Source organism: Vombatus ursinus, unplaced genomic scaffold (assembly GCF_900497805.2).
Source record: "Vombatus ursinus unplaced genomic scaffold, bare-nosed wombat genome assembly UNPS02014793.1, whole genome shotgun sequence".
Lineage (NCBI taxonomy): Eukaryota > Metazoa > Chordata > Mammalia > Diprotodontia > Vombatidae > Vombatus > Vombatus ursinus.
In genome coordinates this window covers 11,799,490-11,826,911 of record NW_020954571.1, presented here as the reverse complement: position 1 = coordinate 11,826,911, position 27,422 = coordinate 11,799,490, and the positions used below count along the sequence as shown (strand labels likewise).

At 44.5% G+C, this 27,422-nt stretch overlaps 1 protein-coding gene across 1 annotated transcript in view; it reads right to left on the bottom strand.

The window, feature by feature from the left end:
* Positions 1-18,000, bottom strand: part of FAM102A (family with sequence similarity 102 member A) — a 41,821-nt gene extending 23,821 nt beyond the window's left edge. The window contains exon 1 of the mRNA XM_027869420.1: positions 17,172-18,000. Within this exon, the coding sequence (XP_027725221.1) occupies positions 17,172-17,317 (146 nt within the window). The 5' untranslated portion in view covers positions 17,318-18,000. The remainder of the gene's footprint in view (positions 1-17,171) is intronic.
* Between the last annotated feature and the right edge of the window lie 9,422 nt (positions 18,001-27,422).

The following is a 27,422-nucleotide window of genomic DNA, read 5'->3' as shown; positions in this document are numbered from 1 at the left end:
CACCCGGCAATATAGTTAAATTTACTTAACAATGAACCTTTCAGCCTGAGTCTCAATTCCAGAATGTCTGATGCTGACTTCTAAACACACCAGTTCCAGGAATGGGAGACATGAATATGGGGGATCCAATCCCAGGGCAAAGAGGTAGAGTCATCACAGATCACAGAGGTCAAACCCGTCAGGATTTGGGGCTTCAGTGGAAAAAGTGTGAGTAGAATATCAGAGATAAGGAGGGGAGAAAAATCTACATTCCCTCCTAGTTTCTAACTCATCCCCAGATAGCTCAACTGTCAGGTGGACTCCAGAGAGAGACTAAGGCTAGAGGAGACTGTCCATAGAGGGACCAAAGAGGAGAAAAAATATTTCAAGTCAAAACGAAGAGATTCTGCCCTTCCATGGACCACAGAAATGTAAGAAAATGAGTATCTGGCCTGCTATTAACTAAGAGGAGCAGAGGTATTAACTAAGAGGCTACTTAGAGTATTTTCCTTTTCAGACCTGGCCACCTGGTGTTCCCAGAGATCCCCTTTTGCCAGACTACCTGCAGGGCACCAATTGCTTTCAGGAATATAGGGGGACAATGGGGTCTAAACTCACCTGTATTAGTCCCTGCAAACTTTCCCTTCATTCTCCTATCATCTTTCTGTGCTTCATCTTCCTCACAGAGGTAAGGCTAATGAAACACCAGAGAAGTGTGTCATTGGGAGAAATGGCATCTGACTTCAGAACTATGAGCGATACAGTGTCCAACTGTGACTTCAATGAAGAAACATGCCTCTCTTCCACTTGGAAGAGAAGTGGTAGACCAGAAATGAGGAATGAGGCCTACGTTTTCAGACACTGACAACGTGATGATTTGTTTTGCTTCAGAGTGGAGCCTGATTTGTTGCAAGGGAGGGTTCTATGGTGGAAGCAACTCACTGGGAAGTGATAAAAAAAGATTATCAATTAAACATTTTGAAAGATTTTTTTAAAAAACTGCCTGAAAAGTATCTAAGATCCTATAACATGACCCTATGGAATCAAGCAACAAGTACTTAATGTGTGCCAGGCTAGAGCACTACCTATGAGGAGCTAACAACAAAGTTTATACACCACTATCACCAGGCCAATTCTGGACCCCCATCAATGCAGCCAGAATATTGAGAGAGACTCTGCCTGATACAGCTTCAACAGTCAAAGCATGTGAAGTGATTATGTAGGAAGTTGACCCCTGAAAATCCTCCAAAATCATGCTTGTACACTGTCAGAAATGTGCCTCCAAGGCCAACGGTTGGTCCAGAGACTCCCAGGTAGCCGTAGAGGTGTAAGGCATGCAATGCTGTTCATGCCTCTGCTCTCACCCCCAGTAAAGTTTTAGAAGACCCCTTGCTTGACGTGAAAGGAAAGAGCTCAGCCCCTGAAGGAGGGGCTCAACCCACAGGCCCAGGCAGGCTTCCTCCTGAGTCACTCCCAGGTGGTGCCCCAGTCTTAGGCAGGCACACAGCACCTGGAAGAAGTATTGGCCAAATATCCAGCCACCCATGGAGGAAAAGGGGTGGGAGGAGGGGGCGAAGAATGCATATGGCAAGATCCTGAAGCATCAACAATGGCTAGACTTGGCAGTCCAAGAAGAAGCCGGAGAAAAGAAATTTTTATGCCCTTCATTTACTCCTCCCTCTCCTTTTCTGGAAAAGGAACAGAAAGGAATGAAAATTGGGAACTCCCAGACTCACATCCCTCCTTCAGGAAAAGGGCTGTACCTTTCTTCTTGGGCAAAGTAAAGAAGTCTGGGAAAAGAGATTCTACAACTTGCCTTGAAGTCAGATAATCTCCTAGAAATACAGTTGCTCCCCAAATCTAATGCTAATTCCTTCCAAGGCAATCTAAGACTGGTTTCTCCAGCCCTCTTCCTGAAGTCTCTCCATGGAGACCAGGTGGCCACCATCACATTGATGAGTGGTTTTTTTCCCCCATAGAAATGGAAAAACACATTTTGAGTCTACTTGCAAACATGCACTCCACAGAAGAGACTCACTGAGATCAATTACCACCCAGCCTCAGGTCCTAGCCAAGACCCCTCTGGGCTGGGGTCTTCTGTTTATACTAGCCACAGATATGTCCCTTCTGTGTGCTGATCAAAAGATTCCCATAGTTTTCCCATTTCTTCTTGACAATTCCCTCACAAGCCAATTGCATGGAGAAGCAGTGGTGTGCAGTGGAGAGAGCTGGTCTCAGGGTCAGGAAGACCTGGGTTCAAGTCTTGCCTTTGAAACATCCTGGCTCTGCACCCTGAGTAAGTCAGGTAACCCTCACACACTGCTATGCATTGGTCACTAGAATACAGAAATGCTTTCTCTCAGTGAAAAACAGAGGTACAGATCCTAATCCGAAGAAGGAGACAAGATCAGTCAGCTGAGGTCTTGTTCCACTGCTGACTTACTGTATGATCTTGGACAAATCCCCTCCCATCCTCAGGTCCTCAGTCTTCCCTTCACTAAAACTCAATTTTTTTTTTTTTTTGGTGAGGCAGTTGGGGTTAAGTGACTAGCCCAGAGTCACAAAGCTAATGAGTGTTATATATCTAAGGACGAAATCTAACTCAGGTCCTCTTGACGCCAGGGCCGGTACTTTATCCCCTGCACCACCTAGCTGCCCCAGAACTCAAAATTTTTAAAAATGAATGTTAAATTTTTAAAAATGTAATTGAGAAATATTTAATGAAGTTTAAAAAAACATTAAAGGCAGACAGAGAGAGTCAACCTTCCTTGATCTCCCCATAACTTACAGTACTGCTGGGACTCTTTGGGAAACAGCCGGTAAGATTTCTAAGCACCAAGAGGTGTTAGGCATCCTTAGGATAAAATCCCAAAAAGCAATAGCTTTCTCTCTCTAGCTTTCTAAGACAGTACCAGATCATCCCCAGCAAGTAGGTCCAGTTCCAACAGAAGACAGATGGGAGGGGAGGTGCTTCTCCATGGGGAGGAGGAAAGAGGCAAAAAATCTTGGGGGCAGGCAAACAAGCAGCAGGGAGAGGTAACCTGCCCAAAGCACTAGCTCCTCCAGCCTCTGGGTAGGACACCTAGAATTCCTGAGTGGTTTGTAAAAAAGGTTTTCCTCACAACCAACCAGTCAATCAGTCACTTGACGAGCATCTATGAAGCACTTACTATGTGTAGGGCACTGTGCAACCCTGCAAGGTGGGGAAGGTAAATATTCCTATCCCTATTTTACAGGTTAAGCAACTGAGCAGAGTTTGAATGAGGAAAGGGCCACAGGCCTGGGTCTCTGTGCTCCGCAGACCTGACAACCACATCCTACCCTAGGTACATTCAGGACTAACCAATGACAGGAGGGACTTAGGTTAGTTACGAAGAAGATTTTGTAGGAAGTGACAGCTGTTGTCAGGCAGATCCTGAGATAGGTTATTAAAAATAAGGCCTGTTAAAATAGAAACCACTCAAGTATCATCTTGCCTGAGAGTAAGGAGGTGAACTCATAACCTGGTAAAGTCTTCTAAGGGTTTATGATGTTTTAAGGATTTTATCAAAAGGATTTGAGGTTAACAGCCTCTGTGTGTTTAAGCATTTTTTTTTAAATTACACAAGATGGGGGATGATAAATGACTACCTGTATAAACAGCTATCCTTTGATTTTCTCCAGCACCATCTAGAAAGAACTTTCATTTCAACATGGCTCTGGAGCCAGAGGATCCAGACTCGAATCCTGCCTCTGTTACTTGTATGACCCTTGGGAGACAGCCTCCCTGGGCCTCAGTTCCCACATCTTTAAAATGTGGGGGTTGGATGAGATGGCCTCTGGGGTCCCTTCCAGCAGTCAGTCTCAGATCCTTTCTCGCCATGGCTGCTGGCTTGGTCTGGATCTCCCACTCAAACATCAACTCAGGCTCAGACGCAGAGCTAGAAAGGGCCTCAAAGGTCATCTAATCCATTCTCCAAATTTTAGAGACAAGAACTCTGAGACCCAAGGAGAGAAGTACTTTCCCAAGGTCACCTAGGGAGTCAGGATCTGAACCCAGGTCCTTTGCCTTCCAAATACAACATAAATTCCACTGCCCACTTCAAAATAATGGGGATATCACCCAAAGGGCTCAGGAATATTCCATCCTGACTCATTTTCCAAAGAAACTGAATTAGAGGTCTAAGACCCCTTAGTCAAATAACCCTAGACTTCTCAGGGGGCTTCTAAAAGCTACTTTTACCAGCTTAGCACCTACATTTCCTGTTGTTCACAGGGAGGCTGGAAGAGGAAGTAGCAGCTAAAGTCAACTTTGTTTTTCATGCAATGAAGCGCAGACATCATGGAACATTCTCTCATGCAACTGGAGGTGACAAGAGCAGAAACGTGCCGATCTCTGATGCCAAAGACAAACCCCAGTTCTTCCACTAGCATAGTTCACTCTTCTAACAGGATAGTCTTCCACCAATTCCCAGAATATCTGATCCCACACACCCTCCCTTCTTGAAGCCACCCGGCCTCCATCCCACCCCCCACTCACAAAACAGGACTCCAATTCAAAGTCATCCCTCTCACCTGAATGGGGTTTGGAAAGTGATCAAACTCCTGACTCAGAAGAACAGAGTAGATAGTCTTATGCAATAGGCTATAGTGAAAGCTGGCAGCTGGGTGGATAGAGTGCCAGGCCAAGAGTCAGAAGAACTGAGTTCAAATACTGCCACAGATACTCACCAGCTGTATGACCGTGGGCAAATCACCTGTTTACCTCAGTTTCCTCATCTGTAAAATAAGCTAGAGAAGGAAATGGCAAACCACTCCAGTATCTTTGCCAAAAAAAAAACACCCTAAATTGGGTCACAAAGAGTCTGACACAACTGAAAAAACCAAACAATAGTAAAAGCTTTCCTATATATAAAAGTATTTACAGAAGCACTTTTTTGTAGTAGCAAAAAATTGGGAGGAAAATGAGTTCACCACCAGTGGAGGTAATGATTGAATAGACTCTGTGTGTGTGTGTGTGTGTGTGTGTGTGTGTGTGTGTGTGATTATTATGAAATAAACAGAACCTAGAGAAAATTTTACACAAGACCCACAATCATGGAAAGAAAAACAGTGAAGTGAGAACAACACTCCAGAACCAATCAACCAAAGAGCAGTTGTTAAGTGCCTACTATGTGCCAGGCTCTGGAGCTCCAAAACACTCACTAGTCTGAAGAAGCCACAGTGAAGGCTGTGAAGCAAACCGTTGACCTCCTGGCAGAAAGACTACAAGTGCTGAATGAGGCGCCCGTTTTCAGACACAGCCAATGGAGGGATTTGTTTTACTTGACTGTACATATTTGTTAGAGGAGAGGGTGCAAGGTGGCTTAGAGGAAGGAGAGAGGGAATCACTGGGAAGAGACAATATTTTTAAAAACAGCACCAACAAAACTTTTAAAAAAAGATGCTACCATGAGAAAAAAAAAACCACTGGCCTCCCAACCCCCTACTTATTTATGTGACGTTGGCCACGTCAGACCTTCTAAGACCTTCACAATCTGCATTGTAGGGTCAGGCTCGAGGGAGAATATCCTTGAAATATTTTGTAACCATACAACATTTCACTGTTGAAAGTCAAAACTTGTCAATGTTGTAAGTCAAAACCCACACATACCTTTTTCAACCTAAGCTTCCATTTACTCCACTAGAATCCTTCATGGGGGTCTACCCAATGTCCTAAGGACCTTCTTGTGACACTCCTCTTAACACTGTATAGATATTATGCAAGACACAAGCTATTCCATCATTACCTCTCCTCACTATGATGACTGGTCTACCTTCTTCTCTTATCTTCTATCTTCTCTCTGATGATATCTCTTAATGCTGAGCTCTCCCCATGTAAATCTGCATTAGTCATATGGCGCAGCCTGTTTGCGCCTACCATAAATCTCTCCCTTGCCCTGTGGGTGATCCACAATTCTCATCTGTCAGAGACAGTGTTATTCTAGAATTTGCAGCCATATAACATAACAGGAGGAATGGTGACGTTAAAAAATATGGGATTTTGTCTCAAGGAGAACATAAGTTTGATGAAAGTGAGGGGGAATTTCCCAAACATAATCCAACCCACCGCCTTTCCCTGTCCAAGTAATGGCTCTGCTCACTGGTTCATCCACAGCGTGTGCCCAAGATCTATGTACTGAGAAAGACCAAGCCAATGGGCTATTTGTCCATCCAGATGCTTATCAATCAGTGTCTTGACAACAGATATGAGTCATCAATAAAAGTGCTATATAAACATAAGACACACACAGATATGGATTCACTCTCACTCAACGCTTCAGACCACTTCCATACTCTCCCTTGTGACCAAGTCCTCACACAGGTGTTCATGCAATCCCCAGGTGGCAATGCTGGCGGGTTCCTAATGCACAAAGAGAAATGAGAACTGACTACAGGGTCACAGACTAAGCCTCCTTCAAAGTCCATCTCGGGAATGAAATCACTCAGTTCTTGACTATCCAATGCCCACTGGAGGCAGCCTAATCCAGGAAGGCTGAGACAAGTGAGAGGAGGCAAGGCAACTTTGACGGAGGTCAGCTCCAGGAAGAACAATCCACATCTCATCTCCTCCCTGCCCCAGGAACCAGTGTGGTGAGGGCATCATCATGCCCCGCTGGAGAACACAAACTTGCCTATGTGGCAGGGGGAGGAGCTTTTGGAGCTCAGAGATGAGGCTGGAATGGGAGTGGGCGCCCAGCTGCCTGGGACAAGGGGAAGAGCTGTTCCTGACACTGACTGACAATGGTGGGAGGCGGGTAATACCCTGCAACAGATGTGGGAAGGGAGAGCTGGGGACCAAGAAGAAAAGCAAAAGGGAAGGAAAAAGACCAGATCCTAACACCTGCTTTGTTACAAAGAAATCACAAGCAGCAGCTGTTCCCCCCTGTCCTTAGGGGCCAACATCTCCCTTTTTTCTGGAGTGAGCTGGGACTAACTTCAGGAAATGGGGTCCACTAACACTGTTTAAAAAAAAGTGCGTGTGTGTGCGCGCGCATGCGTGTGTATATACATATATAGTATGCATACATGTATATATAGTTAAATGCTTCCGATTACATTTAAAACAATTTTAACATTCATTTTCTTTTAAATTTTGAATTCCAAAATCTCTCCCTTCTTCCCTCCTGCCCTTCCTCTACCCCTTGAGAAGGCAAGTAATATGATATCAGCTCTACATGGACCACCAATACTCTTGAGTTTTTTGGGGGAAAAGAGATAACAATCTATCAGCAACCAATGAAGTACCTACTATGTGCCAGACACTAGGAATACAAACACAGAAATGAAACAATCCCCACTCTCAGGCAACTTATATCCTATCCAGGAAGAAAACATCTATGCATATAAGTACATGCATAATAAATATAGTAAAAGGAGAGACATTCCAGGAAAAGGCACTACTAACTGGTTGGAGGCAGCCCTTGAGCTGTGTTTTGATGTAAACTAGAGTTTCCAACATGCAGAGGTGAGGAGAGAATGTATCCCAGGCATGGGAGCCGGGAGGCCTAGCCTAAGGAAAGACAGGAGAAGGCATTGTGTGTGTAAGGAACAGCAAGGCCATTTGGGGCTGGAACACAGAATACAAGATGGGAAGAAATATGATAAGCCAAAAAGTAGGCTTGAGCCAGATTTTGAAGGACTTTAAATACCAACCCAGAATTTTTATTTGATCCTAGAGGTAATAGGGAGCCATAGGAGTTTATTGAGCAGAGAAGTGGCACGGACAGACGTATGCTTTAGGAAAGTCACTTTGGCAGGTGGGTGGAAGGTAGATTGGAGACAGGAGAAATGGGAGATCAGGAGACCAATGAGCAGACTACTGCAACAGTTCAGAAGTCTCATTCTGTAATTTCTTTTAATGCCTACCCATACAGATTATTAACCCGAAATCCTTTTGATAAAGCCCTTATAACATGACAGACTCTTAAGAGGTGATAAGGGCCTAATCTAGGGTGATCACTATTTAAGTAGAGAAAAGGGGGCAGATGTAATAGATGTTGTTAAGGCAGAACTGACAAGCCCTGTCAACTAATTGACTGCAGAGGGAAAAGTCAAGGATGCTCTGAGGAGGTGACCTTGGGTAAATGAAAGGATGCCCTGGGAAGAAACAGGCAAGTTAAGAAGAGGGGAAAGCTTCTGGGGAAAAGCTAATGAGCTCTGTTTTGGACTTCTTGAGTTGGAGATGCCTAAGGGACATCCAATGGGAAACGTTTACTAGGCATTTAGCAATATGAGACTGGAATGCAAGAGAGAAGGGTTGGATAGATGGAGATGATATACACAGAAATATGCTATCTACAGATCTAGTCATTTACACAGATGATAATTGAACTCATGGGAGCTGCTGAGGTCACCAAGAGAAAGATGAGACCCAGGTCAGAGTGTTAGGGTTCCACCCACAGTTAGGGTGCAGCAGAAGGGAGACAGTACATCAAAGGCTCCGGAGGAGTGGTCAGACAGCGTAGGGAAAATCAAGAGAGCAGGGTCATAAAAACTCAGAAAAAGGGCATCCCAGAGAAGGAAGTGATCAAACACTAAATGCTGAGGAAGAGGTCAAGATGGATGAGGACTGGAAAAAAAGACCATGGGACTTGGCAACTAAGAGATTATTCATTACTGTGGAGAGAAAAGCTTCAGTTGAGTGATGAGGTCAGAAGCCAGATTCCAAAGGATCATTAGATCACAGATTCACTAGAAGGGGCTTTGAGGACATCTGGTCTCACACCTAGGCAGCTAGGTGGCACAGTGGATAAAGTTCGAGGCCTGGAGTCATGAAGACCCCTCTTTCCGAGTTCAAACCTGGCCTCAGACACTTACTAGCTATGTAAACCTGGGCAAGTCATTTAACCTTGTTGGTCTCAGTTTCCTCATCTGTAAAATGAGCTGGAGAAAGAAATAGCATCTCTGCCAAGAAAATCCCAAAAGGGGTCATGAAGAGTTGGAAACAACTGAAATTTACCAAACAACAAACAAGTCCAACACCCCCATTTTACGGATGAAGAAACTGAGGCTCAGGGAGGTTAAAAACCTTGCTCAAAATCACACAGGTGACAGAAATGGGTTTTGAACCTAAGTAGCTATTCCTGTCTCCAAATCCAGCACTTCACCCACTCTGCCATGTTGAGGAGTGTGAAGAAAAGAAATAAAGATAAGGACAGACAGCTTTTTCCTAGGAGTTTGGCTGTGAAAAGAAGAGACATAATAGGATGGAAGCTTGAAGTGATGGTAGGATCAAGTGGGAGGGGTTTTGTAGTTTTTTGTTGTTGTTTTTAAAGGATGAGGAGAACTGGGTATTTTGTGCCCAACAGGATATGAAGGAGGGAGATTTTTTTTTTTTGGTTGTTTTTTGTTTGTTGTTGGGTTTTTTGTTTGTTTTTTTTGTTTTTTTTGTTTTTGTTTTGGTAGGGCAGTTGGGGTTAAGTGACTTGCCCAGAGTCACACAGCTAGTAAGCATCAAGTGCCTGAGGTCACATTTGAACTCAGGGCAGGTGCTCTATCCACTGTACCACCTAGCTGCCCCAGGAAGGGAGAATTTAAAACAAATCTGGAGTGAGCCACTGACCTGGCTTTCACAGGATGCCACCTACAGACAAAAATTACAGGTGTGAAAACCCAACCTAGGACTACAAAGATAGGACAGCAAACAATGGTGGTCGGCAGGGAAACATTAGACAAGCCCTGAAATATCAGGATAAGCCTCTATGTCCCTATTGTCACATCTGGAATGATTCAATCCTTCGATACCAGTTAATATTATAAAAAATTTTTTCCTACATTGGCCAATTGGAACCCCAACCCCCTTTCCATCTCCCTTTGGAATCTCAGTTAAGGATCCTTTTTTCTCTCCCTTCTGTCTCCATCTCACTATTTTAAGCCTCCAGGGGGCTTGGGGAAGCCCATTTACTGAGGTAACAACCAAGGGAAGCAGCAGTGCACAGCACTTTCCAACAGACAATATGAAAATGCCTCTTCTCTCTCCTCGGCCCCCTCCGTCCCATCCCAGCCCCTAGTCTATAGTGGAGAACTCCAGTTCTCACCCTTTTTGAGCCGAGCACCATGATCACAGCACAAAGGACCCTCTGTCTGGCTCACTCAACATGGGGCAGGCCTTTTTTTTCCAGCCTTTCACAGGCTAGAGTGTAAGAGAATTCTCTGTGCTCCCCACTCCCCACAGGTCCCAGGCTGAGGGGTAGACGGGTCCCTCTTACTCTGGAATGGAGAGACCCTAACTTAGATGGGGCCCAGGCCCTAGAAATTCAACCTGTACCTAATGACAGATCCTTTCTCCTTCTCTTTGCTCCAGTATACAGACAGTCCAAGGGGAGAAAATGCCCTTGCCTTCTCCCAGAGCTCTTTTTTTTTTTTAATCACAAGATGGAGAGTCAGCAACTTAGTCAGTTTCAGCCTGAAGGAGCTGGACAAAGCCAATAGGAGAGTCAGACTGTCTCAGAGGGGTCTTAGCTGTTGCCAGCCATGATCAACTTTGCCCACAGTCAGTGACTCAGACACAGGGCAATACTCCAAAGCCATCTAGGTCCACCATCTATTGTACCCAACTCCTTTGCTGCCTTCCCCTTTCCCTTCAGTCAGTCTACTCCCCAGCATTTATTAAACCATTACTTATGTGCCAGGCACTGTGCTAAGTGCTGGGGTATAAAAAGGGGAAAATAGTCCACGCCCTTAAGGAGCCTATATTCTAATGGGGAGATGACATAGAACAATAAGTGCGTACGACATAGTCAGAGTGAACTGAAGGTACAGTAACCACAAAACCAGTACAAACCGTTCCCTCTATCCACCCTGCCTCACCCTGAGCACCCTTACAGTCCAGTCTGATTGTCCTGTGTTTGGGAACCTACCTGATGAAGACGTTACTCTGTCTTCATGTCACTCATGATCAGGCACCTGGGGAAGGTTGCTGGACTTTCTACATCAGACTTAGGACACAAGAAAGTTTTGCTGCCATTCTCCATAATGAGAAAGAAGCCCAAAGAGAGAAGTAAGGAGGCAAATTTAGCAGATCAAAAGGTCTAATCTGTTGCTTGGCATATAGACCCATCACCCACTAGTCTCTACCAGCTATAAAGGCACAGGAATTTGTTAGCAAAGGACTGAACCTGGAACAGCACTATTGAAAGCTGTTAAACTGGGGCAGCTAGGTGGTGCAGTAGATAGATCACCAGCCCTGGAGTCAGGAGGACCTGAGTTCAAATTCAATCTCAGACACTTGACACTTACTAGCCGTGTGACCATGGGCAAGTCACTTAACCCTACTGCCTACCCCCCCCCAAAAAAAGCAAAAAGCTGTTAAACCAATCCAGGAAGGAAGCCTCACATCAAGTGGCTCCGTTTAACACTGGTACTATCTCCCTTAAAGAGAACAAATTTAAATTCTCTGTCCCAGCAACATCATAGAGTTCCTAAGGATGGATCATAGATCTACCCTCTTTGAATCACCCTCTACTCTTTCCTCTCTCTCAAATTCATCATCTAATCAGTATCCAAGTCTTGTTCAAACCCATCTGGAGTGCTGGGTATGGAGTCAGGAAGACTTGAGTTCAAATCTAGACTCAGGCGCTAGCTGGACAACCTTGGGCAAGTCACTTAACCTTTCTGCCTCAGTTTCCTCAATTGTAAAATGCAGATGATAGCACCTAACTCACAAGGTTGTTATGAGGATTAATTGAGATCCAGATTACTGCAATGGCCTCCTAATTGGTCTCTTAACTTCTAACCTCTCCTCTCTAACCCATCCTTCACAGAGCTACAAAAAACGATCGTGCCGCATAATACACGAAAAAATTGTGATGACGTCACTTCCCTTGCTCAAAAATCCTCAATGGCTCCCTATTTCCTCTGGAATAAAATACAGAATCTTCAGGCTAGCATTTAAAACCTTCCACAATCTGGCTGCTATCTACCTGTTCCAATCTTGTCTCAATCATGATCCTTCATACACTCTCTGTTCCAGTCTGGCTGACCAGCTTTTTCCCATGTGATATCCCACCCCTCACCTCTGTATCTTTGTACAAGTGGTCCAAAGTCCCCGGTGTCTAGAATGCACTCTCCTCCATTTTGCTGAATTCCTAGTTTTCTTCAAAGCAAAGATCCTGGGTCCTTCTACCCAGGTCTTTCCTGATTGTGCTAGTCATTGTAACTTTGTATTTACTTAGTGGGTAAAACTTTACAAAACTTTGTATTTAACTTAGTAATTTACTTACTTTGTATTTACTTAGATTTACCCTATCTTCACCTCCAGATCCTGGCAGCTTCTCCCGACCCCACCCTAAACGGAATGTAAGCTCCCTGAGGGCAAAGGCTAGTTCATTTCTATCTTTGTATCTATGACACCTAACACACAGCATTAACAAATGCTCTAACTGAATTGAATCTTCAGGTAGGACTGATCAGAGGGCCATCTCCTTTAGCATAACAGACCAGCTAGGGGCCACAGTTCCTTCTTCCAGCTCCCAGTTAATGTACTTCCACTGGGAGGAGGTGGAGATGCCCCAAAGGTCCAAGAGCTCAGGAACCTAAAACCAAAAGGTACTCGTTCCTAGAGATCCAGAGAGAAATAACCCAGAGAGATGAGGACTTGCTACCCCTGAAGCTACTGCATCTCAAATTAGTAATTATAAGAAGCTAACCTACATGAAATGCTTTGCAAACCTAAATCATTACATAGGGACAAGGTCTGTGATAGGGATTGGGCCTGTGATTTCATTGGCACAGGGAGCTCTTATTATGAGCAGACTCACCCTGCCTAAGCAGTTAAGCACCTTTTCTGTAATCTATATAATTTCAGAAGAGCTGCCTAGAGCTTTGAGAAGTTAAATGCCTTGCCTAGGAGTACACAGCCAGTATACCTCAGGGGCTGGACAGAGCCCAGGGCCCTCCAGGCACGCTGCTTTTCCAAGCACTATATATACTTGTCAATTATTATATACTTACATTATCCAATCCACGGTGAGATGAAATACCCTAATTACTACAAAAAGGTCTCAGTTATGTTTTCCAGATCAACTGAACAATCATCAGAACGTTTCAGGGTGAAAGGCCAATGCCTCTGGTGCCTATGAAGTTGGGTTACTTCAGGTAAGGTCAACGGCCTGACTGGTGAGTGGAGTCAAGTCTACCTTGCTGGCCTGGGGTAGGGTAGGGGGTGTATGTGTAAGCAAACACCAAGTTCAATGACCTGAACAGACACAGAACCAGATCAAAATGATGGGCACTAAGTATTGTCAGACTAGGGCAGTGAGGTGGGGCAGTGGATAGAGTGCTGGGCCTGGAGTCAGGAAGACTCATCTTCCTGAGTTCAAATCCAGTCTCAGATACTTCCTAGTTGTGTGACCCTGGACAAGTCACTTAACTCTGTTTGCCTCAGTTTCCACATCTGTAAAATGAGCTGGATAAGGAAATGGTAAACCACTCCAGTATCTTTGTCAAAAAAACCCAGAGATTCTAGCATTTGTCTCTCACTGGGGTAAGGCGCCATCAGCTACACAAAATGGTGCAAGCCAGCAGGGCCTGTCTCCAACCTGACTGAGGGAGCAGGAACCTACTCCAGGACATGTGGGATAGATGGTCCATGCATTAAAGAGCTTTTAAAAGCTTGGACAGGTTTCCTCTGAGGCCCGGGAACTTGGCTTTTGCTAAGTCAGCTGGGGAAGCTGCTGACTGACCCACTCTTTTCAAAATGCTCCAAAGCCCTAGAAACTTGATGGTTAGGTGGCCAGGATCCAATCATTCCCTCAAAGCTCAGTAGCTCCTTGAGGGCAGGGACAATCTTTTCTGTTTGCCTCGCTATGTCTACAATTTAGCACAGCTGCCTGACAGTGCCTTAGCTAAATTCTGTGATTGCTGACGGAGGGTAATCTTCCTAACTTAATTTAAGGCTCCAGAGCCTTGGGAGGGGGAAATCATAGGTTCAGAGATTTAGAGCTGGAAGGGGCCGTCTAGTCTGCCTCCCTCACTTCACAGAGGAGGAAGCTGAGGCCCAGAGAGGCTGAGAGACAAGGTCACATAGGTCGTAGGTGGCAGAGCCAGGATTCAAACTCAGATCTGACTCCAAATATAGTGTTCTGCTTGGTACCACAGCTGCCTCCCATTCTATGGGAAGGTCACCTACAACCACCCAAACTCCCTAACCCCTTGGTTGTTTAAACCGAACCAGTTTTGACCTACTCACATGTCCTTGATCCATCCAAATATGGGATTCCATGCACACTACAGCTCACCTAAAAGCCCCCTAGGGAGTAGAGGATGAAGGCAGGTCTTGTTTCAGTATCTACCTGTCATCTCTACCGCTCCTCCCAAGTCCAACAGGCTTGCAACAAACAAGTCAGCCTCCATCCTATGAGAACACTACCACCTGTTCTACCTGTTCAAATTGGGTCAGGCAAGAAAGCTGTGTACCCAGGGAGTTGTTATGGTGCTGAACGGACTTAAAGAGAGCTCAGAAGACAGGCACTGCAGAGGTGTGGCTCTGAATCTGCCTCCTAAGAACAAATGGGCCTGGTTGCAACACCAGGCCTATCACACTGAAATGACAAAATAAATGTTCAGGGGCACTGTCAGGAGGAAAGATAGTATAATCATTTTCCTTTTTAAATACCTCACTTATCACTTGCTGCCCCTTACTCCCAACTAATCCTAAGAGCAGGCCCTTCCAAATTCTCCCACACCCTATGGAACAATCAAGGGTAGGGGCCTCCACAACCCTAAGGCCCAGGACTTTGATTGTCACTAGCAAGGCCCTTGTCTGCTGGCTACAGCCCTAAACCTGCTCTGGGACAGGGCAAGCCTGCTTCAGCCAAGGAAGGGACCTCTGAAGCAACTCCCCAGGCTTTCTTCAACCTTCTTTTCCCCTCAAGGTGACAAAAAAGAAAAAAAAAAGATCAGACAAAAGGTTCTGATACAGAGCTGTTAAAACTCAGCCAGTTTCTGGGAAGGCACAGAACCTTGCCAGGAGAAGAAAGGTTAGGAAAAGGTGAAATCCAGGCAACTCTAGCCAAGATCAGTAACTTTCCAGATGCAGATTGGAGGTTTACATGCTGTCTAGAAAAGCCAGACAGGTAAGAGTAGTGGAGCAATCTTTAGCAGCCAGCCAGCTACCCCCTGCTCCAGAGGCTGCTTTATGACTAGCCTGGGCAGTTGAAAAACCACTGCCGTGGGCTTGGTTTAAATTACAGCCAAGTCCTCTTCTAGGGCCCAGCTGCAATCAGCAGCCCATCGCCTGCTGAGCCACTGCCTGAAGCTGGGCCAGCCAGACCCCAGGGCTGGCAAGCAACTCGAGTGATTGCTGTCTGCCTGCTTGCATTCTGCAACCTGCCTGGGGTTGGAGAGAGGAGAGATGCTGCTCTAGCAGACAGCTTTGCCCACCAGGCCTGGGTGGTCCTCACAGGGCTTCTAAGACCTTAAACGTCTATGTCCCCACCTCTCACCTCCTCCCCTGGCAGCATAGGCAAGCAACAAGAATTCCTCAGATAAGCAGCTTCTACCACTCTGAAGAAATCAAATCCCCAGGAAAGAAGACTATAAGGAAAAGTTGTTATGATGTGACTCTTCCCAGAGCAGATTTCTATTTGAGCCACAGTTTTGCTAGAAAGGTTGGGGGTGTGGGGGAAGAAAGGAGGAGAGAAAGAAAGAGAAAGGGAGAGACTTACACATTCCTCTCTGGATGTGCAAATCTCTTCCACCTTGTAAATCTGGCCACTCTCCCCTAGCAGTGAAGGACTGCTCAGTGATTTGCCTTAAAGCAGAGGGGCCCCCAGGCTCTAAGGGGGATAAATTATCCTCTGGGAAAACTGAGCAACAGGTTCCAAGGCCACCCTGTCCTGTTCTTCCCACACTGCTTTAAGTAGGCAACCATGGATCAGGAGTTTAGGGGATTATCTGGGGCAGGTTCTGCTCACAGGAGAGTAACAGTTATGCAGAACAGGCAGAAGGTCTCAGAAGCACATGGGGGGCAGGGCAGTCTGGCTGGGGCCCAGCACCAGTTAACAGAGTACAGCAAGGTGTAGTGTTGAGAATGCCCATGTATTTTTGAAAGGCCTCCCCACCATTTACACACTGTTCCCAGCTGGTGGTTAGTCAGCTTGATCAGTACAGGTGGTGAGCATAATTCACCAAGCTAATCCGTGACTCCTAAAATCCTGGCAACAAGCAGTCCTTTTTTACAAGGCTATTTGCAATGCAAAGCAACTCCTTTGCAGCCCTAAGAGGACAGTAATGCCAAGGGGGAGGGGGACAAAAGCAATCTGGGCACCTTTGGCTCTCTGGGGCCGAGGAACACTGAGCAAAATTATTTAAGTCAGCAAGTCAGTCAAGTAGCATTTATTAAGCCCTTACTATGTTCTAAATTCAATTGAGCTTCAAGAAACTTGTACCTGAAGAGGTTTCTGAAAACAGGCATCCAGTCTGGAAATTCAGAAGGGGGAGGATGAGATGAATGAGGGCAAGATGGAGGAACTGGAGCCTCTCATACCCTACCAAATCAGCTGATCCCTCTATATCTACTCAATATTTATTCAATGTCTACTGTAGAAGTGCTTTTAAAAGTCTCAAGGGAAGAAAAAAAGTAGAAATAAATATTGCACACATCCCATATAACTGGCACCACTATTGCCAATCGATGAATGCTAAACACTTTGCTCCTGTTAGAAGTTGCTTCATAAGGCCCCGAAATTAGCAAGAGACCATCAAGGAGCGGTGTGGAAAGAGCCTTTGAGTTCTAGAACGGTTTCTGACATTTACCACGGAGTGAGAAACCTCAAGTTTCCTCAGTAAGAGTGAATAAGAATACTCGCAACTACCTACGACCTGCAGTCAGAGTGTTGTGAGCAAAGATTCTTAAAACACAACGGAAATGTGGCCCAAAATGTTCCCAAGCTTCCCATTAAGCACAGCAGGGCATTTAAAAATCCGCCTCTGGCTGCATTTGGGAGTAATACAAAATAATTTTTCAAGTCCCTGACCCACTTACTCGAAGCTACACACCCCTGCGTTGGGGCTTTCCAGATGTACCCTCTCCAGTTCCCTAAAAGACAGAACCTCTGGGACCCCAAACAGGTAACCCCTTCCCTCCATGAGAATGGGGCAGACCGCCAGGTTGGCGCTGTAGCCCAGTACATCTGGAGCCACGGTTAGAAGAAAAGGCATACAATTCCTACCTGGACGACAAGCTGGCGAAATCCCCGCCATCCAAAAGCCGGATTTTGCAGAACAGCACGCCATTCACGAACGGGACCGCAGTCAGCTCCTCCAGAGTAAAAGTAGTTTGAAATTTAAATTTCTTCTTCTTCATCAAGAAAGCCATGGGCAAGTTCCCTGAGACTGATACCCTGTACCGTGGATTTAAAAAACAAAACCAAAAAAACAGCTACCTAACAGTCTCCTTCCCCACCTCCTTTTCTAAAAAAGGAGAGGCGATCAAATAAATCCAAAAATCGTCAGTCAAACGCAAACACTGTCTGAGAAATGGGTGCTTGGTGGCGTGGGGGTAGGAAAGTCTCAGTTTGAATAAGCACAAAGTCTCAAGTTCGAACGCCTGGGTCTCTTCACTCTTGTAGAACTGGCCCTGGATGGGAGCTCAATGCCTCCAAAGGCTTCGCAGAAGGAGGAGGAGGAGCAGGGAGGGAACAATTCGTGCATCTCCAAGGGGAGAAGAAACAAAACTCCAAAAGGCTTCCCGGGTCAGGGCCTTCGAGGTGGTCCCCCAAAGGGCGCGCTTCGCTGCACCGAGTCTAACCAAGTGTCCGCAAGTCCATGCCCTGCCAACTCCACTGAGGATCGTCCCCCGAGCTCAGTTCATCTGTCGGAAGGGGCTCCGGGAGGGTTTCTGCAGCCCCAGGGAGGGAGAAATCAGGAGAGTTTGGGTCCAGCCCGCTCGGAGCTCCTCCTCCCCGCCCCCAAACCTGTTGGGATGGAAGGAGAGAGGCCCGGCTCACCGCCGCGCGCAGCTACGGCACCTACTGCACTCGCCCTTCCTCCTGGGATTTAAGACCTCCCGGGAAAGGAGCCTCGACGGCAGGATGGTGGGGGGGGGGAAACCCTGGGCGCCCCCCGGGGGGGGGGGGGGGGGGGGGCGCGGGGCCCCCCGCCCCCCGGGGGGGGGGGGGGGGTGGAGGCTACGTCTCCTCCTCGCACAGCTGGGTCCAGCCTCAGCACAGTCCCCTTCCCAGACCCCGGGCCACTCTGAACTCGGCCGAGATGGGAAAACGCAAGGATCCAGGGGACTTCACCGCACCCCACGGCCCAAGCCAGCAGCCCACCCTCTCCTGCCCCGGTGGCCTTGGTCAGAACCAGCTGCGGGCTCGATCCAAAGCAACTCTCGGCGCTAGCCCAGCCACTGAGCGCCGCGCAGCAGCGCCCCACGCAGCAGCGCCCCGTTGTTCACAGCCTCTCCGCTCCCTACGCAGTGCCTGCACCCGCGGGAGTAACGAAGAGGTGGACGGCTCCCCTTCTAGAATGCCGGCCCCGCGGCCGCCCGCGTAGCAAAATGAAAGTGGGGAAGGGAGGGGAGGGCGGGGAGGAGGCCCGAATATAAGCCCAGGATTGGCTGGTCAGAAGGGGAGGGAGGGAAGAAGCGCTACTGAGGATTGGTGGCATGGAGACGGGGAGGGTGGGCCCAGGTGAGGAATAGGTTGATTGGGTTTGAGTGATTGGTTGGAGGAGTCCGCCTCCTTCCCTTAAGCTCAGTAGAAGAGAAAGGGAGTCGGGCTGGAGGAGAGGGGAGTGATGTGGGAGGTCGAGTTGGGGGAGGTGGGCAGGCAGGAAAGCGGGAGGAGGAGTCGGGACAATAGGAGAGAAGGTGGAGTAGGGACTGGAATTAAGAGGCTAACAACTTTGGGATTCACTCAGTCTTCATTCAGTGTTTAATAAATGCCTGTTCTAAGCTTGGATTTGTGCGGGAAGCCAAAATCAATAAAAACACTCAAAAATTCCCTCCACACAGAGTATCCCTAGACCACCCTCTCTGATGATTATAACTACACCAGCCTCCGTACCTCCCCTCCCCCCAATTCTTGAAGAACTTTAGTAATTAATCAGTACTTTTTGTGAAGGGTCTTCTGTTATTGTCTTGAAGGATCCTTTAAATCCTGTATTGTGATTAAAATTTTAGGGGTTTTACCAGCATGTTCCCCAGCTTCTGGACTGCAGTTAATACTATTTCTTCTTCAGGCCTAAGCAGTGACCCTTCTCCACAGTAGACGTTGGGTAAATGAGTGCTAATTTAGTATAATTTGTTTTGATAAGAAATGTACCCTGGCACCTGGGAAAGAGGAGGGGCCGCTAGACTCACTCCTGAGTTATTCCTCAGAGACATTCTATCTGTCCATTTCTTATTGGGAGCTGTTTCCCTATGTGTTGCATGCGGAGAATCACTGGTGGACATCTCTCTGCTACAATAACCCTCAAACTTCACAAAATGGTCATTTCTCCTTCTTTCCCCATCCCACCTTTCTGGTTCAGCTCAGTTCTGCCTGGCTGAAGGTAAGAACCTGCAGTTCTCGACCCCAGAGGTGAGATTTGTAAGAAGATAGATAGTTAAGGACCATCCCTGGGCTGACTGGCTCCACTTGCCTGTGAACAGTGGGATTGTACGTGTAACCACAGTAACAGAACAGAGCTGATCTGATTGCCAGATATCCCTCTATGGCATGTGGGTTGGGCTTTTGGATGCTTTCCCTGACTTCTCCCCTCCACCTTCCTTTTGGGGCTCCAAGCAGGAGCCAGCAGGTTTCATCCGGGTGTCTGACTTCCCAGGCCCCAGGGGAATGAGAGAGTAGATTCTTGGATTCCGACTGTAACTGCTTTCTATCTGAATATGTAACAGGGCTGGTACAGGGAAGGGTTGTGTGAGAGATTGGAAGGCTTTTCATCAATGCAGTAGAACACCAGCTGGGATCATCCCCTAAAGCTGCAAAGCAGTTTGGAAGCATCCCAAGCAGAAGAGCTCTGCAACCCCTCTCTGCTCCCCCCTCCTCCCAAAGAACACCCCCCCACCCCATTTCTGTTTGCTGTTGTCCTCCAGTCCTTGAAGTAAGGCTGGGGAGTTACTGGTAGAGGCATTACTAAGAGGTATGGAGAGTATGGCTGGAGTCATAGGCCAAGTATAGGCTAGGGACTGGTATCTTTCCCTGAAGGTGTTTCAAGAACACTCAGGGACACTAAGTAATTTAAAGTCAAAAGATCATAGGGTTGAGTTAGATGGTTCTGTCTCAGAAGTCAAATGGTCAGACTCCCATATTTTTACGGAAGAGGAATGAAATCAAGTGACCAGAATGTTGGAGGAGAGGTGGTGTTGATAAATTCAATTTGACAAATATTTATTAATCATTTATTGAGTGTTAAAAGCTGTGCTAGTTGAATACAAAGGCCAAAAAAGGAAATATTCCTGGCCCCCAAAGAGCTTCCATTCTACTGACTGAATACAGCAGATATATATAAATACAAGCAATTTGAAGAGGGAGTTAACATTAACATTTGGAAGAGTCTAGGAAATCTCGGGGGAAGGGAGGCTAGGGAGCCGAAGGAAGATAAGGATTGCAAAAGCTAGTGAAGAGTAGTGGCTGTATTCCAGGCATGGGAAAAGAAGTGGGAGACAAATGCTGAGTTCTAGGAATGGTTAGTATTCTAGTTTGGATCAGAAAGGGGAGCTCAGAAATTTGGTCCTTCCATTGGTCCAGTAAATAAAATACTAAGATATTTGAAATGAAAAGGCCCTTGGAGATTATCTAATTCATATAAGACTGAGAGGAGGGAAATGATTTGGCTAAGGTCATCTAGTGAATTAGTAACAGGGCTGAGATTAAAACTGTGGGTCTCGGCTCCAAATACTGTAGTCCAATGATTGTCAAAATGTGATCCAGGGACCCCTGGGGAGCCTGGGACCTTTTCAGGGGGTCCATGAAGCCAAAACTATTTTCATAAAAATATTAGAATGTTTTAGTTTCTAATATGATAAATATTAATAGATATAACCCACATAAATGAAAGTTTTGGGGGGGAGTCCTCACTAATTATTAAGACTATAAATGAGTCTTGAGACCAAAAAGTTTGAAAACCACTGTTCATAGTTTTTCCATTAACCACACCAAGCATTCTCTCTTCCTGCCCACCCCTCCCCACCCATTAGTAAAGATTGGGCTAGGCTTTCTGTTGCTGAATCACTGATGTTATTACTCAGGCTATTTACAGAGCTGATGAAGCAGTCAAGTTCAAGATAGCTCTATCTACCCATAGGCTGAAAGACCTATTGATTTGTGGCCTGAACCTTGCTAATATTTGAACTAGCACACAAGGAGATTAAGGTTTCATATAACTCTCAAAGAGCTGTTCTTAATTGAATGCAGGGCTCCCATTTCTGTGTGTACCCGTTCCCATTAATCAGTCATTTGTGCCTCTTTTAGAACAGGCAGGGCCAGTGCCAACATCATTAGGGCTACTTAACCTTTACTCAGCTCACATGGAGCCAGAATGGAGAAGGCTCCCTGCCCCCCACCTCTGCCCTGCACTGTATATATGACTTCCCCATTTGGTGGAGGAAAGGTTGAAGCAGTGTGGTTGAGTTGGTTCCAAGGGACTCTGTTGAACTCTAGGCCTGAGAAATTTCAGAGTAGACTTCTCAGTAAATTTTAAGGAAGACCCGAGATCAAATCAGGTTAAAGTTTCCTGGAGAGCAAAGTATATAGATACTATCCTGTAATAGCTCAATAATTGCTAATCCCAACTATTAATTCTAGCTTTTGGATGCACAGAAGAAGGGACATTTTCACCTTTGAGATGTCTTTTCTTTCTTCTGCCTGTGAAGTCAGGTCCTAATAAGAGATTTAGGAAGGAAGCATGCATTTATTAAGTACCTACTATGTGCTAGGCACTGTGCTAAGTGCTTCATTAAATATCATTTCCTTTGATCCTTACAGATAGGTACTTTTATTATCCTTACTTTACAATTGAGGAAACTGAGGCAAACAAAGCTTAAGTGACTGTCCCAGGGTCACACGCCTAGTAAGTAGCCATGACTTGAACTCAGGTCTTTTCAGGGCCAGTGCTCTAACCATTGTACTATCTAGATTTAGAGGTAGGAAGGGCCATAAAGACCATGTAGTCCAACCCTCCCATTTTATAGATGAAGCCCAGAGAGGTTGTGAATTGCTCATGGTCACATAGGTAGTAAATGTCACGAGTGGGTTTTGAACCAGGCCTGGTGACTCCAATGCTGCTTCCATGGTAAGCCTGCTGATTCAGACTCGGGAGTTAAGAATCCAAAGCCAAGACTCTTCCCATTCCATCACCTTCCCTCTGCAGACTTAAGCATGTTTGGAATAGAACCAGAGAGAGGGTTCAGACCCTCAAGAGTCTGTTTGTGACATTTCTCAGTCTTCCTTCTAGTCCCTCCATTCTGTAAATTGATACTAATGGTTCACACTGAAATAGCATTATTGGGTTTTACTTTCATTTCAATTCAATTCAATAAGTTTTTCTTACACTATCCCTGTAAGGTAGGTAGTACAGGTATCATTATCAGCATTTTTCATGAAGGGAAACTATGGATCAGAGAGGGTCATAGGATTTACAATTGAAAAAGACCTTAAAAATAATCTGGGCCAACCCCCTCTAAGAAATCAAAGCCAGAGAAATTGCATTAATTGCTCAAGGTCACATAAGTAAGAATTAACAGACCAAGGAATCTAGTTCCTCCAACTTCTAAACAAATGATTGCCAAAGTTAAATAGTTAGGAAGTGTTGGAGTTGGGCCTGGGGCCGAGGTTTTCTAACTCCAAATCCAGCACTTACTACCATGCAAACTTCCTAAAGCACTCTTTTCACACACATGCTCCCTCATTCTAAAGTCTTCAGTGGCTCACTATTGTCCATAGGATAAGGTCCCAATCCCTTAACCTGATGATCGTCATTCCACATAGGGCCCCCAACCCACCCACATAGTCTTGTCTGAGAAGTCCAAAAAGGCTTTGTGGAGAAAGTTGGACCAGAACTTGGCCTGGAAAGATGGTAAGATTCAGAGAGTCAGGAAGAAGGGAATTTCCAGTACAGAGGCAAAGGTAACATGGAAGGAAAATGCAAGGGACAGTGAGAAGACTGGTCAAGCTGGAACATAAGAATTTTTTGAGGAGAACAGTAGTGCTGGGCTTGGAGTCAGGAATATCTGGGCTCGAATCTAGCCTCAGTTACTTACTAGCTATGTGACCCTGGGGCAAGTCATTTAACCCTATTTGACTGAGTTTCCTTATTTGTAAAAAGAGCTGGAGAAGGAAGTGGCAAACCACCCCAGTATCTTTGCCAAGAAGATCCCAAAAGGGGTCATGAAGAGTCAGACACAACTGAAATGACTGAACAACAGCAGAAGTATGAAGGAGATTAATACATTTGCATAGGGCCTGTGAAACCTACAGATCCTGAGAGTGAATTTTTTCCATCTCAAGGGATGGCAGCATCAAAGACACTAAGAGATTTCTAATAGAAGGAGCACATGGTGGAAGTGAACATGCTACCCATGAGGAGACTCCCAGCCTTGGCACTTACCTCTTGAGCAGTCCCAAGTTTGAGAGTTCAGACCCTCTAGAAAGAGAAAAGGATTCCCTCATGTGTCATGCTCTTTGCAGAATGAAATTCACCTTTATAGTTGCTCAGCAGTAGCCTACTTGCAGAGAAAATCCACTGACTTAATTGGACAGCACAGTTCCAATGAGAAGATGGTCTGTTCAGCAGTCCTAAAGTGGATTTGCCTCCTAATGACAATCAAACCAGTGATGTCAAACTCAAATAGAACCCAGGTCACTAAACAAGTACATAAGGATCTCTACCTCTACATATTGAGTTAGAAAACCACATATTACCTTCCCAATAAGATATTGTATTGGAAATCCTAGCAATAGCAATAAGAGAAGAAAAAGAAATTGAAGAAATCAGAATGGGTAATGAGGTAATAAAACTATCTCTTTGCAAACAATGTGATGACATACTTGGAAAATCCTAGAGAATCAACTAAAAAGCTAGTTGAAACAATTAATAATTTTAGCAAATTAGCAAGATACAAAATAAACCCACATAAATCAGCATTTCTATATATCACCAACAAAATCTTTCAAGAAGAGATAAGAGATACGCCATTTAAAATAACTGTAGACCACATAAAATACATGGGAGTATATCTGCCAAGACAAACCCAGGAACTACATGAACATAGTTATAAAACACTTTTTATACAAATAAAGTCAAATTTAAGTAATTGGAGAGAAGTCAATTGTTCATGGGTGGGCAGAGCCAATATAATAAAAATGACAATTCTACCTAAAATACTCTACTTATTCAATGCCATCCCAATAAAATTATCAAAAAAGTATTTTATTGAGCTAGAAAAATAATAATAAAATTGATCTAGAGGAACAAAAGGTCAAGAATATCAAAGGAATTTATGAAAAAAATGTAAAGGAAGTAAGTTTAGCAGTACCAGATCTGAAACTGTATTATAACGTGGTAATTATCAAAACTATCTGGTACTGGCTAAGAAATAGAAAGATGGATCAGTGGAGCAGAGTAGACATACAATACAGAATAGTAAATGATTATAGTAACCTTGTGTTTGACCAATCTAAAGAATTAAACTTGTGAAATAAGAATTCACTATTTGGTAAAAATTGTTGAGAAAACTGCAAAGCAGTAGGGCAGAAATTGGGTATAGATCAATATTTCACCCCACTTACCAAGATAAGGTCAAAATGGATCATAAGTAAATTACAAGAATATAGAATATATTACCTATCAGACTTATGGGTAGGAGAAGAATTTATGAATTAACAAGAAATAGAGATCATTGTGAGGTGTAAAATAGATAATTTTGATTACATTAAATTAAAAAAGGGTTGTACAAATAAAACCAAAGTAACCAAGATTAAAAGGAAAGCAGAAAATTGAGGGGAAATTTGTAGACAATTTCTTGGACAAAGGTCTCATATCTAAAATGTATAGAGAATTTTGTCAAATGTCAAAACGAGTTATCCCCCAATTTATCACCCTAGGGTGATATTTACAAAGGATATAAGGATATGAACAGGCAACTTTCAGAAGAAGAAATCAAAGATATATAGTTATGAAAAAATGCTCAAAATTATTATTGATTAGAGAAATGCAAATTAAAACAACTTTAAAATATAATCTCACACCTATCAGATTGGCTAAAATGAGAGAAGGGATGTTGGAAGGGATGTGGAAAAATTAGGACACATACAGTGTTAGTGGAACTGTGAATTGATCCAACCATTTTGGAGAGCAATCTGAAATTGAGAGTTATAAAGAGTTATAGAACTGTGAATACCCTTTGACCCAGCAGTACCACTATTAGCTCTGTTTCCCAAGGTGATTAGGGAAAAAGGAAAAGAACCTATATGTTCTAAAATATTTATAACAGCTCCCTTTGTGGTGGCAAAGAACTAGAAATTGAGGGGATACCCATCAATTGGGGAATGGCTAAACAAGTTGTGGTATATGATTGTGATGGAATACTACTGTGCTGTAAGAAATGATGGGCAGGTTGATTTTAGAAAAATGGAAAGATGTGCATGAAATAATGAAGAGGAAAATGAACAAAATCAAGATTATATAGTATACAGGAACATATATGGTATACAGTAACAGCAATATTGTTTGAAGAATAACTGTGAATGACAAAGTTATTCTGAATATTATAAATACTCAAATCAACTCTAAAGGACCTATGAAGGAAGATGCTATCCACCTCCAGAGAAAGAACTGATAAATAGAAGTATTCATAGTACAGTTTTATATATATATATGTACAAATCTGTGTCAAATGCTGACCTTTTCTAGTGTAGGGTGAGGAGGGAGGGAGGAAGACCATTCAATAAAATGTAACAAAAAAATGAATATAATTTTAAAAAAAGAAAACCACATATTAACACTGCATTTTTATTTATTTTGTTAAATATTTCCCAGTCATATTTTAATCTGATTCTGTGAAGCCAGGGAGTGTTGAGCTGTGTGTTTGACACCTCTGTCTAAACCACTGGGAGATACTAGAGTCTGGAAGTGATTGAATAGGACTCCCAATGAGGGAGGTCTAGGGATCAGCTGGCATTTCAGAGTTACCCCAAAAGCTATCCTGTTCCTTTGGAAGGATAGCTAATGGGCTATTTGAGTGCTTTATGTGTTTCTTTATCTGTTAATGGGCTTCTGGGAGTCCTTTTTGTCTTGCATTTTCTTTGGGGTAGAATAAAGGAGGCAGCTAGGTGGCTCAATGGATTGAGTGCTGGGCCTGCAGTCAGGAAGACCTAAATTCACATCTGATCTCAGACACTAGCTATGTGACCCTGGGCAAGTCACTTAACCTCCATTTGCTTTAATCCACTAGAGAAGGAAATGGCAAACCACTCCAGTATCTTTGCCAAGAAAACCCCAGGGACAGTATGCTCCTCGGGGTCCTGAAGAGTCAGGCAACTGAATTGACTGAACAAGAACAACAACAAAAATGGTTCTTCTCCACAATATTCATTTAGTACCCTGGGTATTTGTCTGGGATTTGAAGGGGCCAAATCCTTTTTTGAAAGTCCCATATGTCTTAAATCACAAAGAATTCCAGTTTCTACTCTCAACATCTTTCAATTCATCCTTCATACCATTGCTGCAATAACCTTTCTTATACATAGATCTGGTCATCATTCCTCTACTTGAAAAAACATTCAAGGCTTCCAGTTGCCTACTGAGTGTAGCTTTTGCCTGTCATTCAAGGCCCTATGCACTCTGAAACCAGTGGACCGTTCCAGGCTTCTCTCATTTCCTTCCACCCATGCTAGGCTATAACTAAACTAGTTAAATCTATCTCACAAACATATCGTTCCCCTTCTACCGTTCTGCCTTGTTCACTGTTGAATTTTTTTTAAACCATTCTTTAGCCCATCTTTTAAAGCCCAACTACAATGCCACATCCCCCTTCTTTCCCTGATCACTCCAGGTCAATAACAACATCCCCTTTTAACTTTAAATAGCACTTTATTTTGTGCCTCCCTAATGCACTTGAGGTGGATTTAGAGTCAAAGGACCTTGGTTCAAATCCTGACTTGGTTGCCTTCCACCACCCTGAACTTGGACAATTTGCTTAATCTCTAGGCCTCCCTTTCCTCAACTATAAAATTAGGAGCTGACTCGATGCCCTCCATGATCCCTTTCATCTCTAAATCTATGATCCTATGATAGCATCTAATATGATTGTTCTATTTTTTCTTCCAATAGACTGTGAGCTGAGAAGGTCAGACCTTGGAATTGGGAAGACCTGGGTTCTAGTCCTTCTTCTAACCTGTAGTGTTTGTGCGATCATAGGCAAGTCATGTAAACTGTCAGTACCCCTAGAATCTTTAAGTCTATAAAATTACACATGAGTTGTT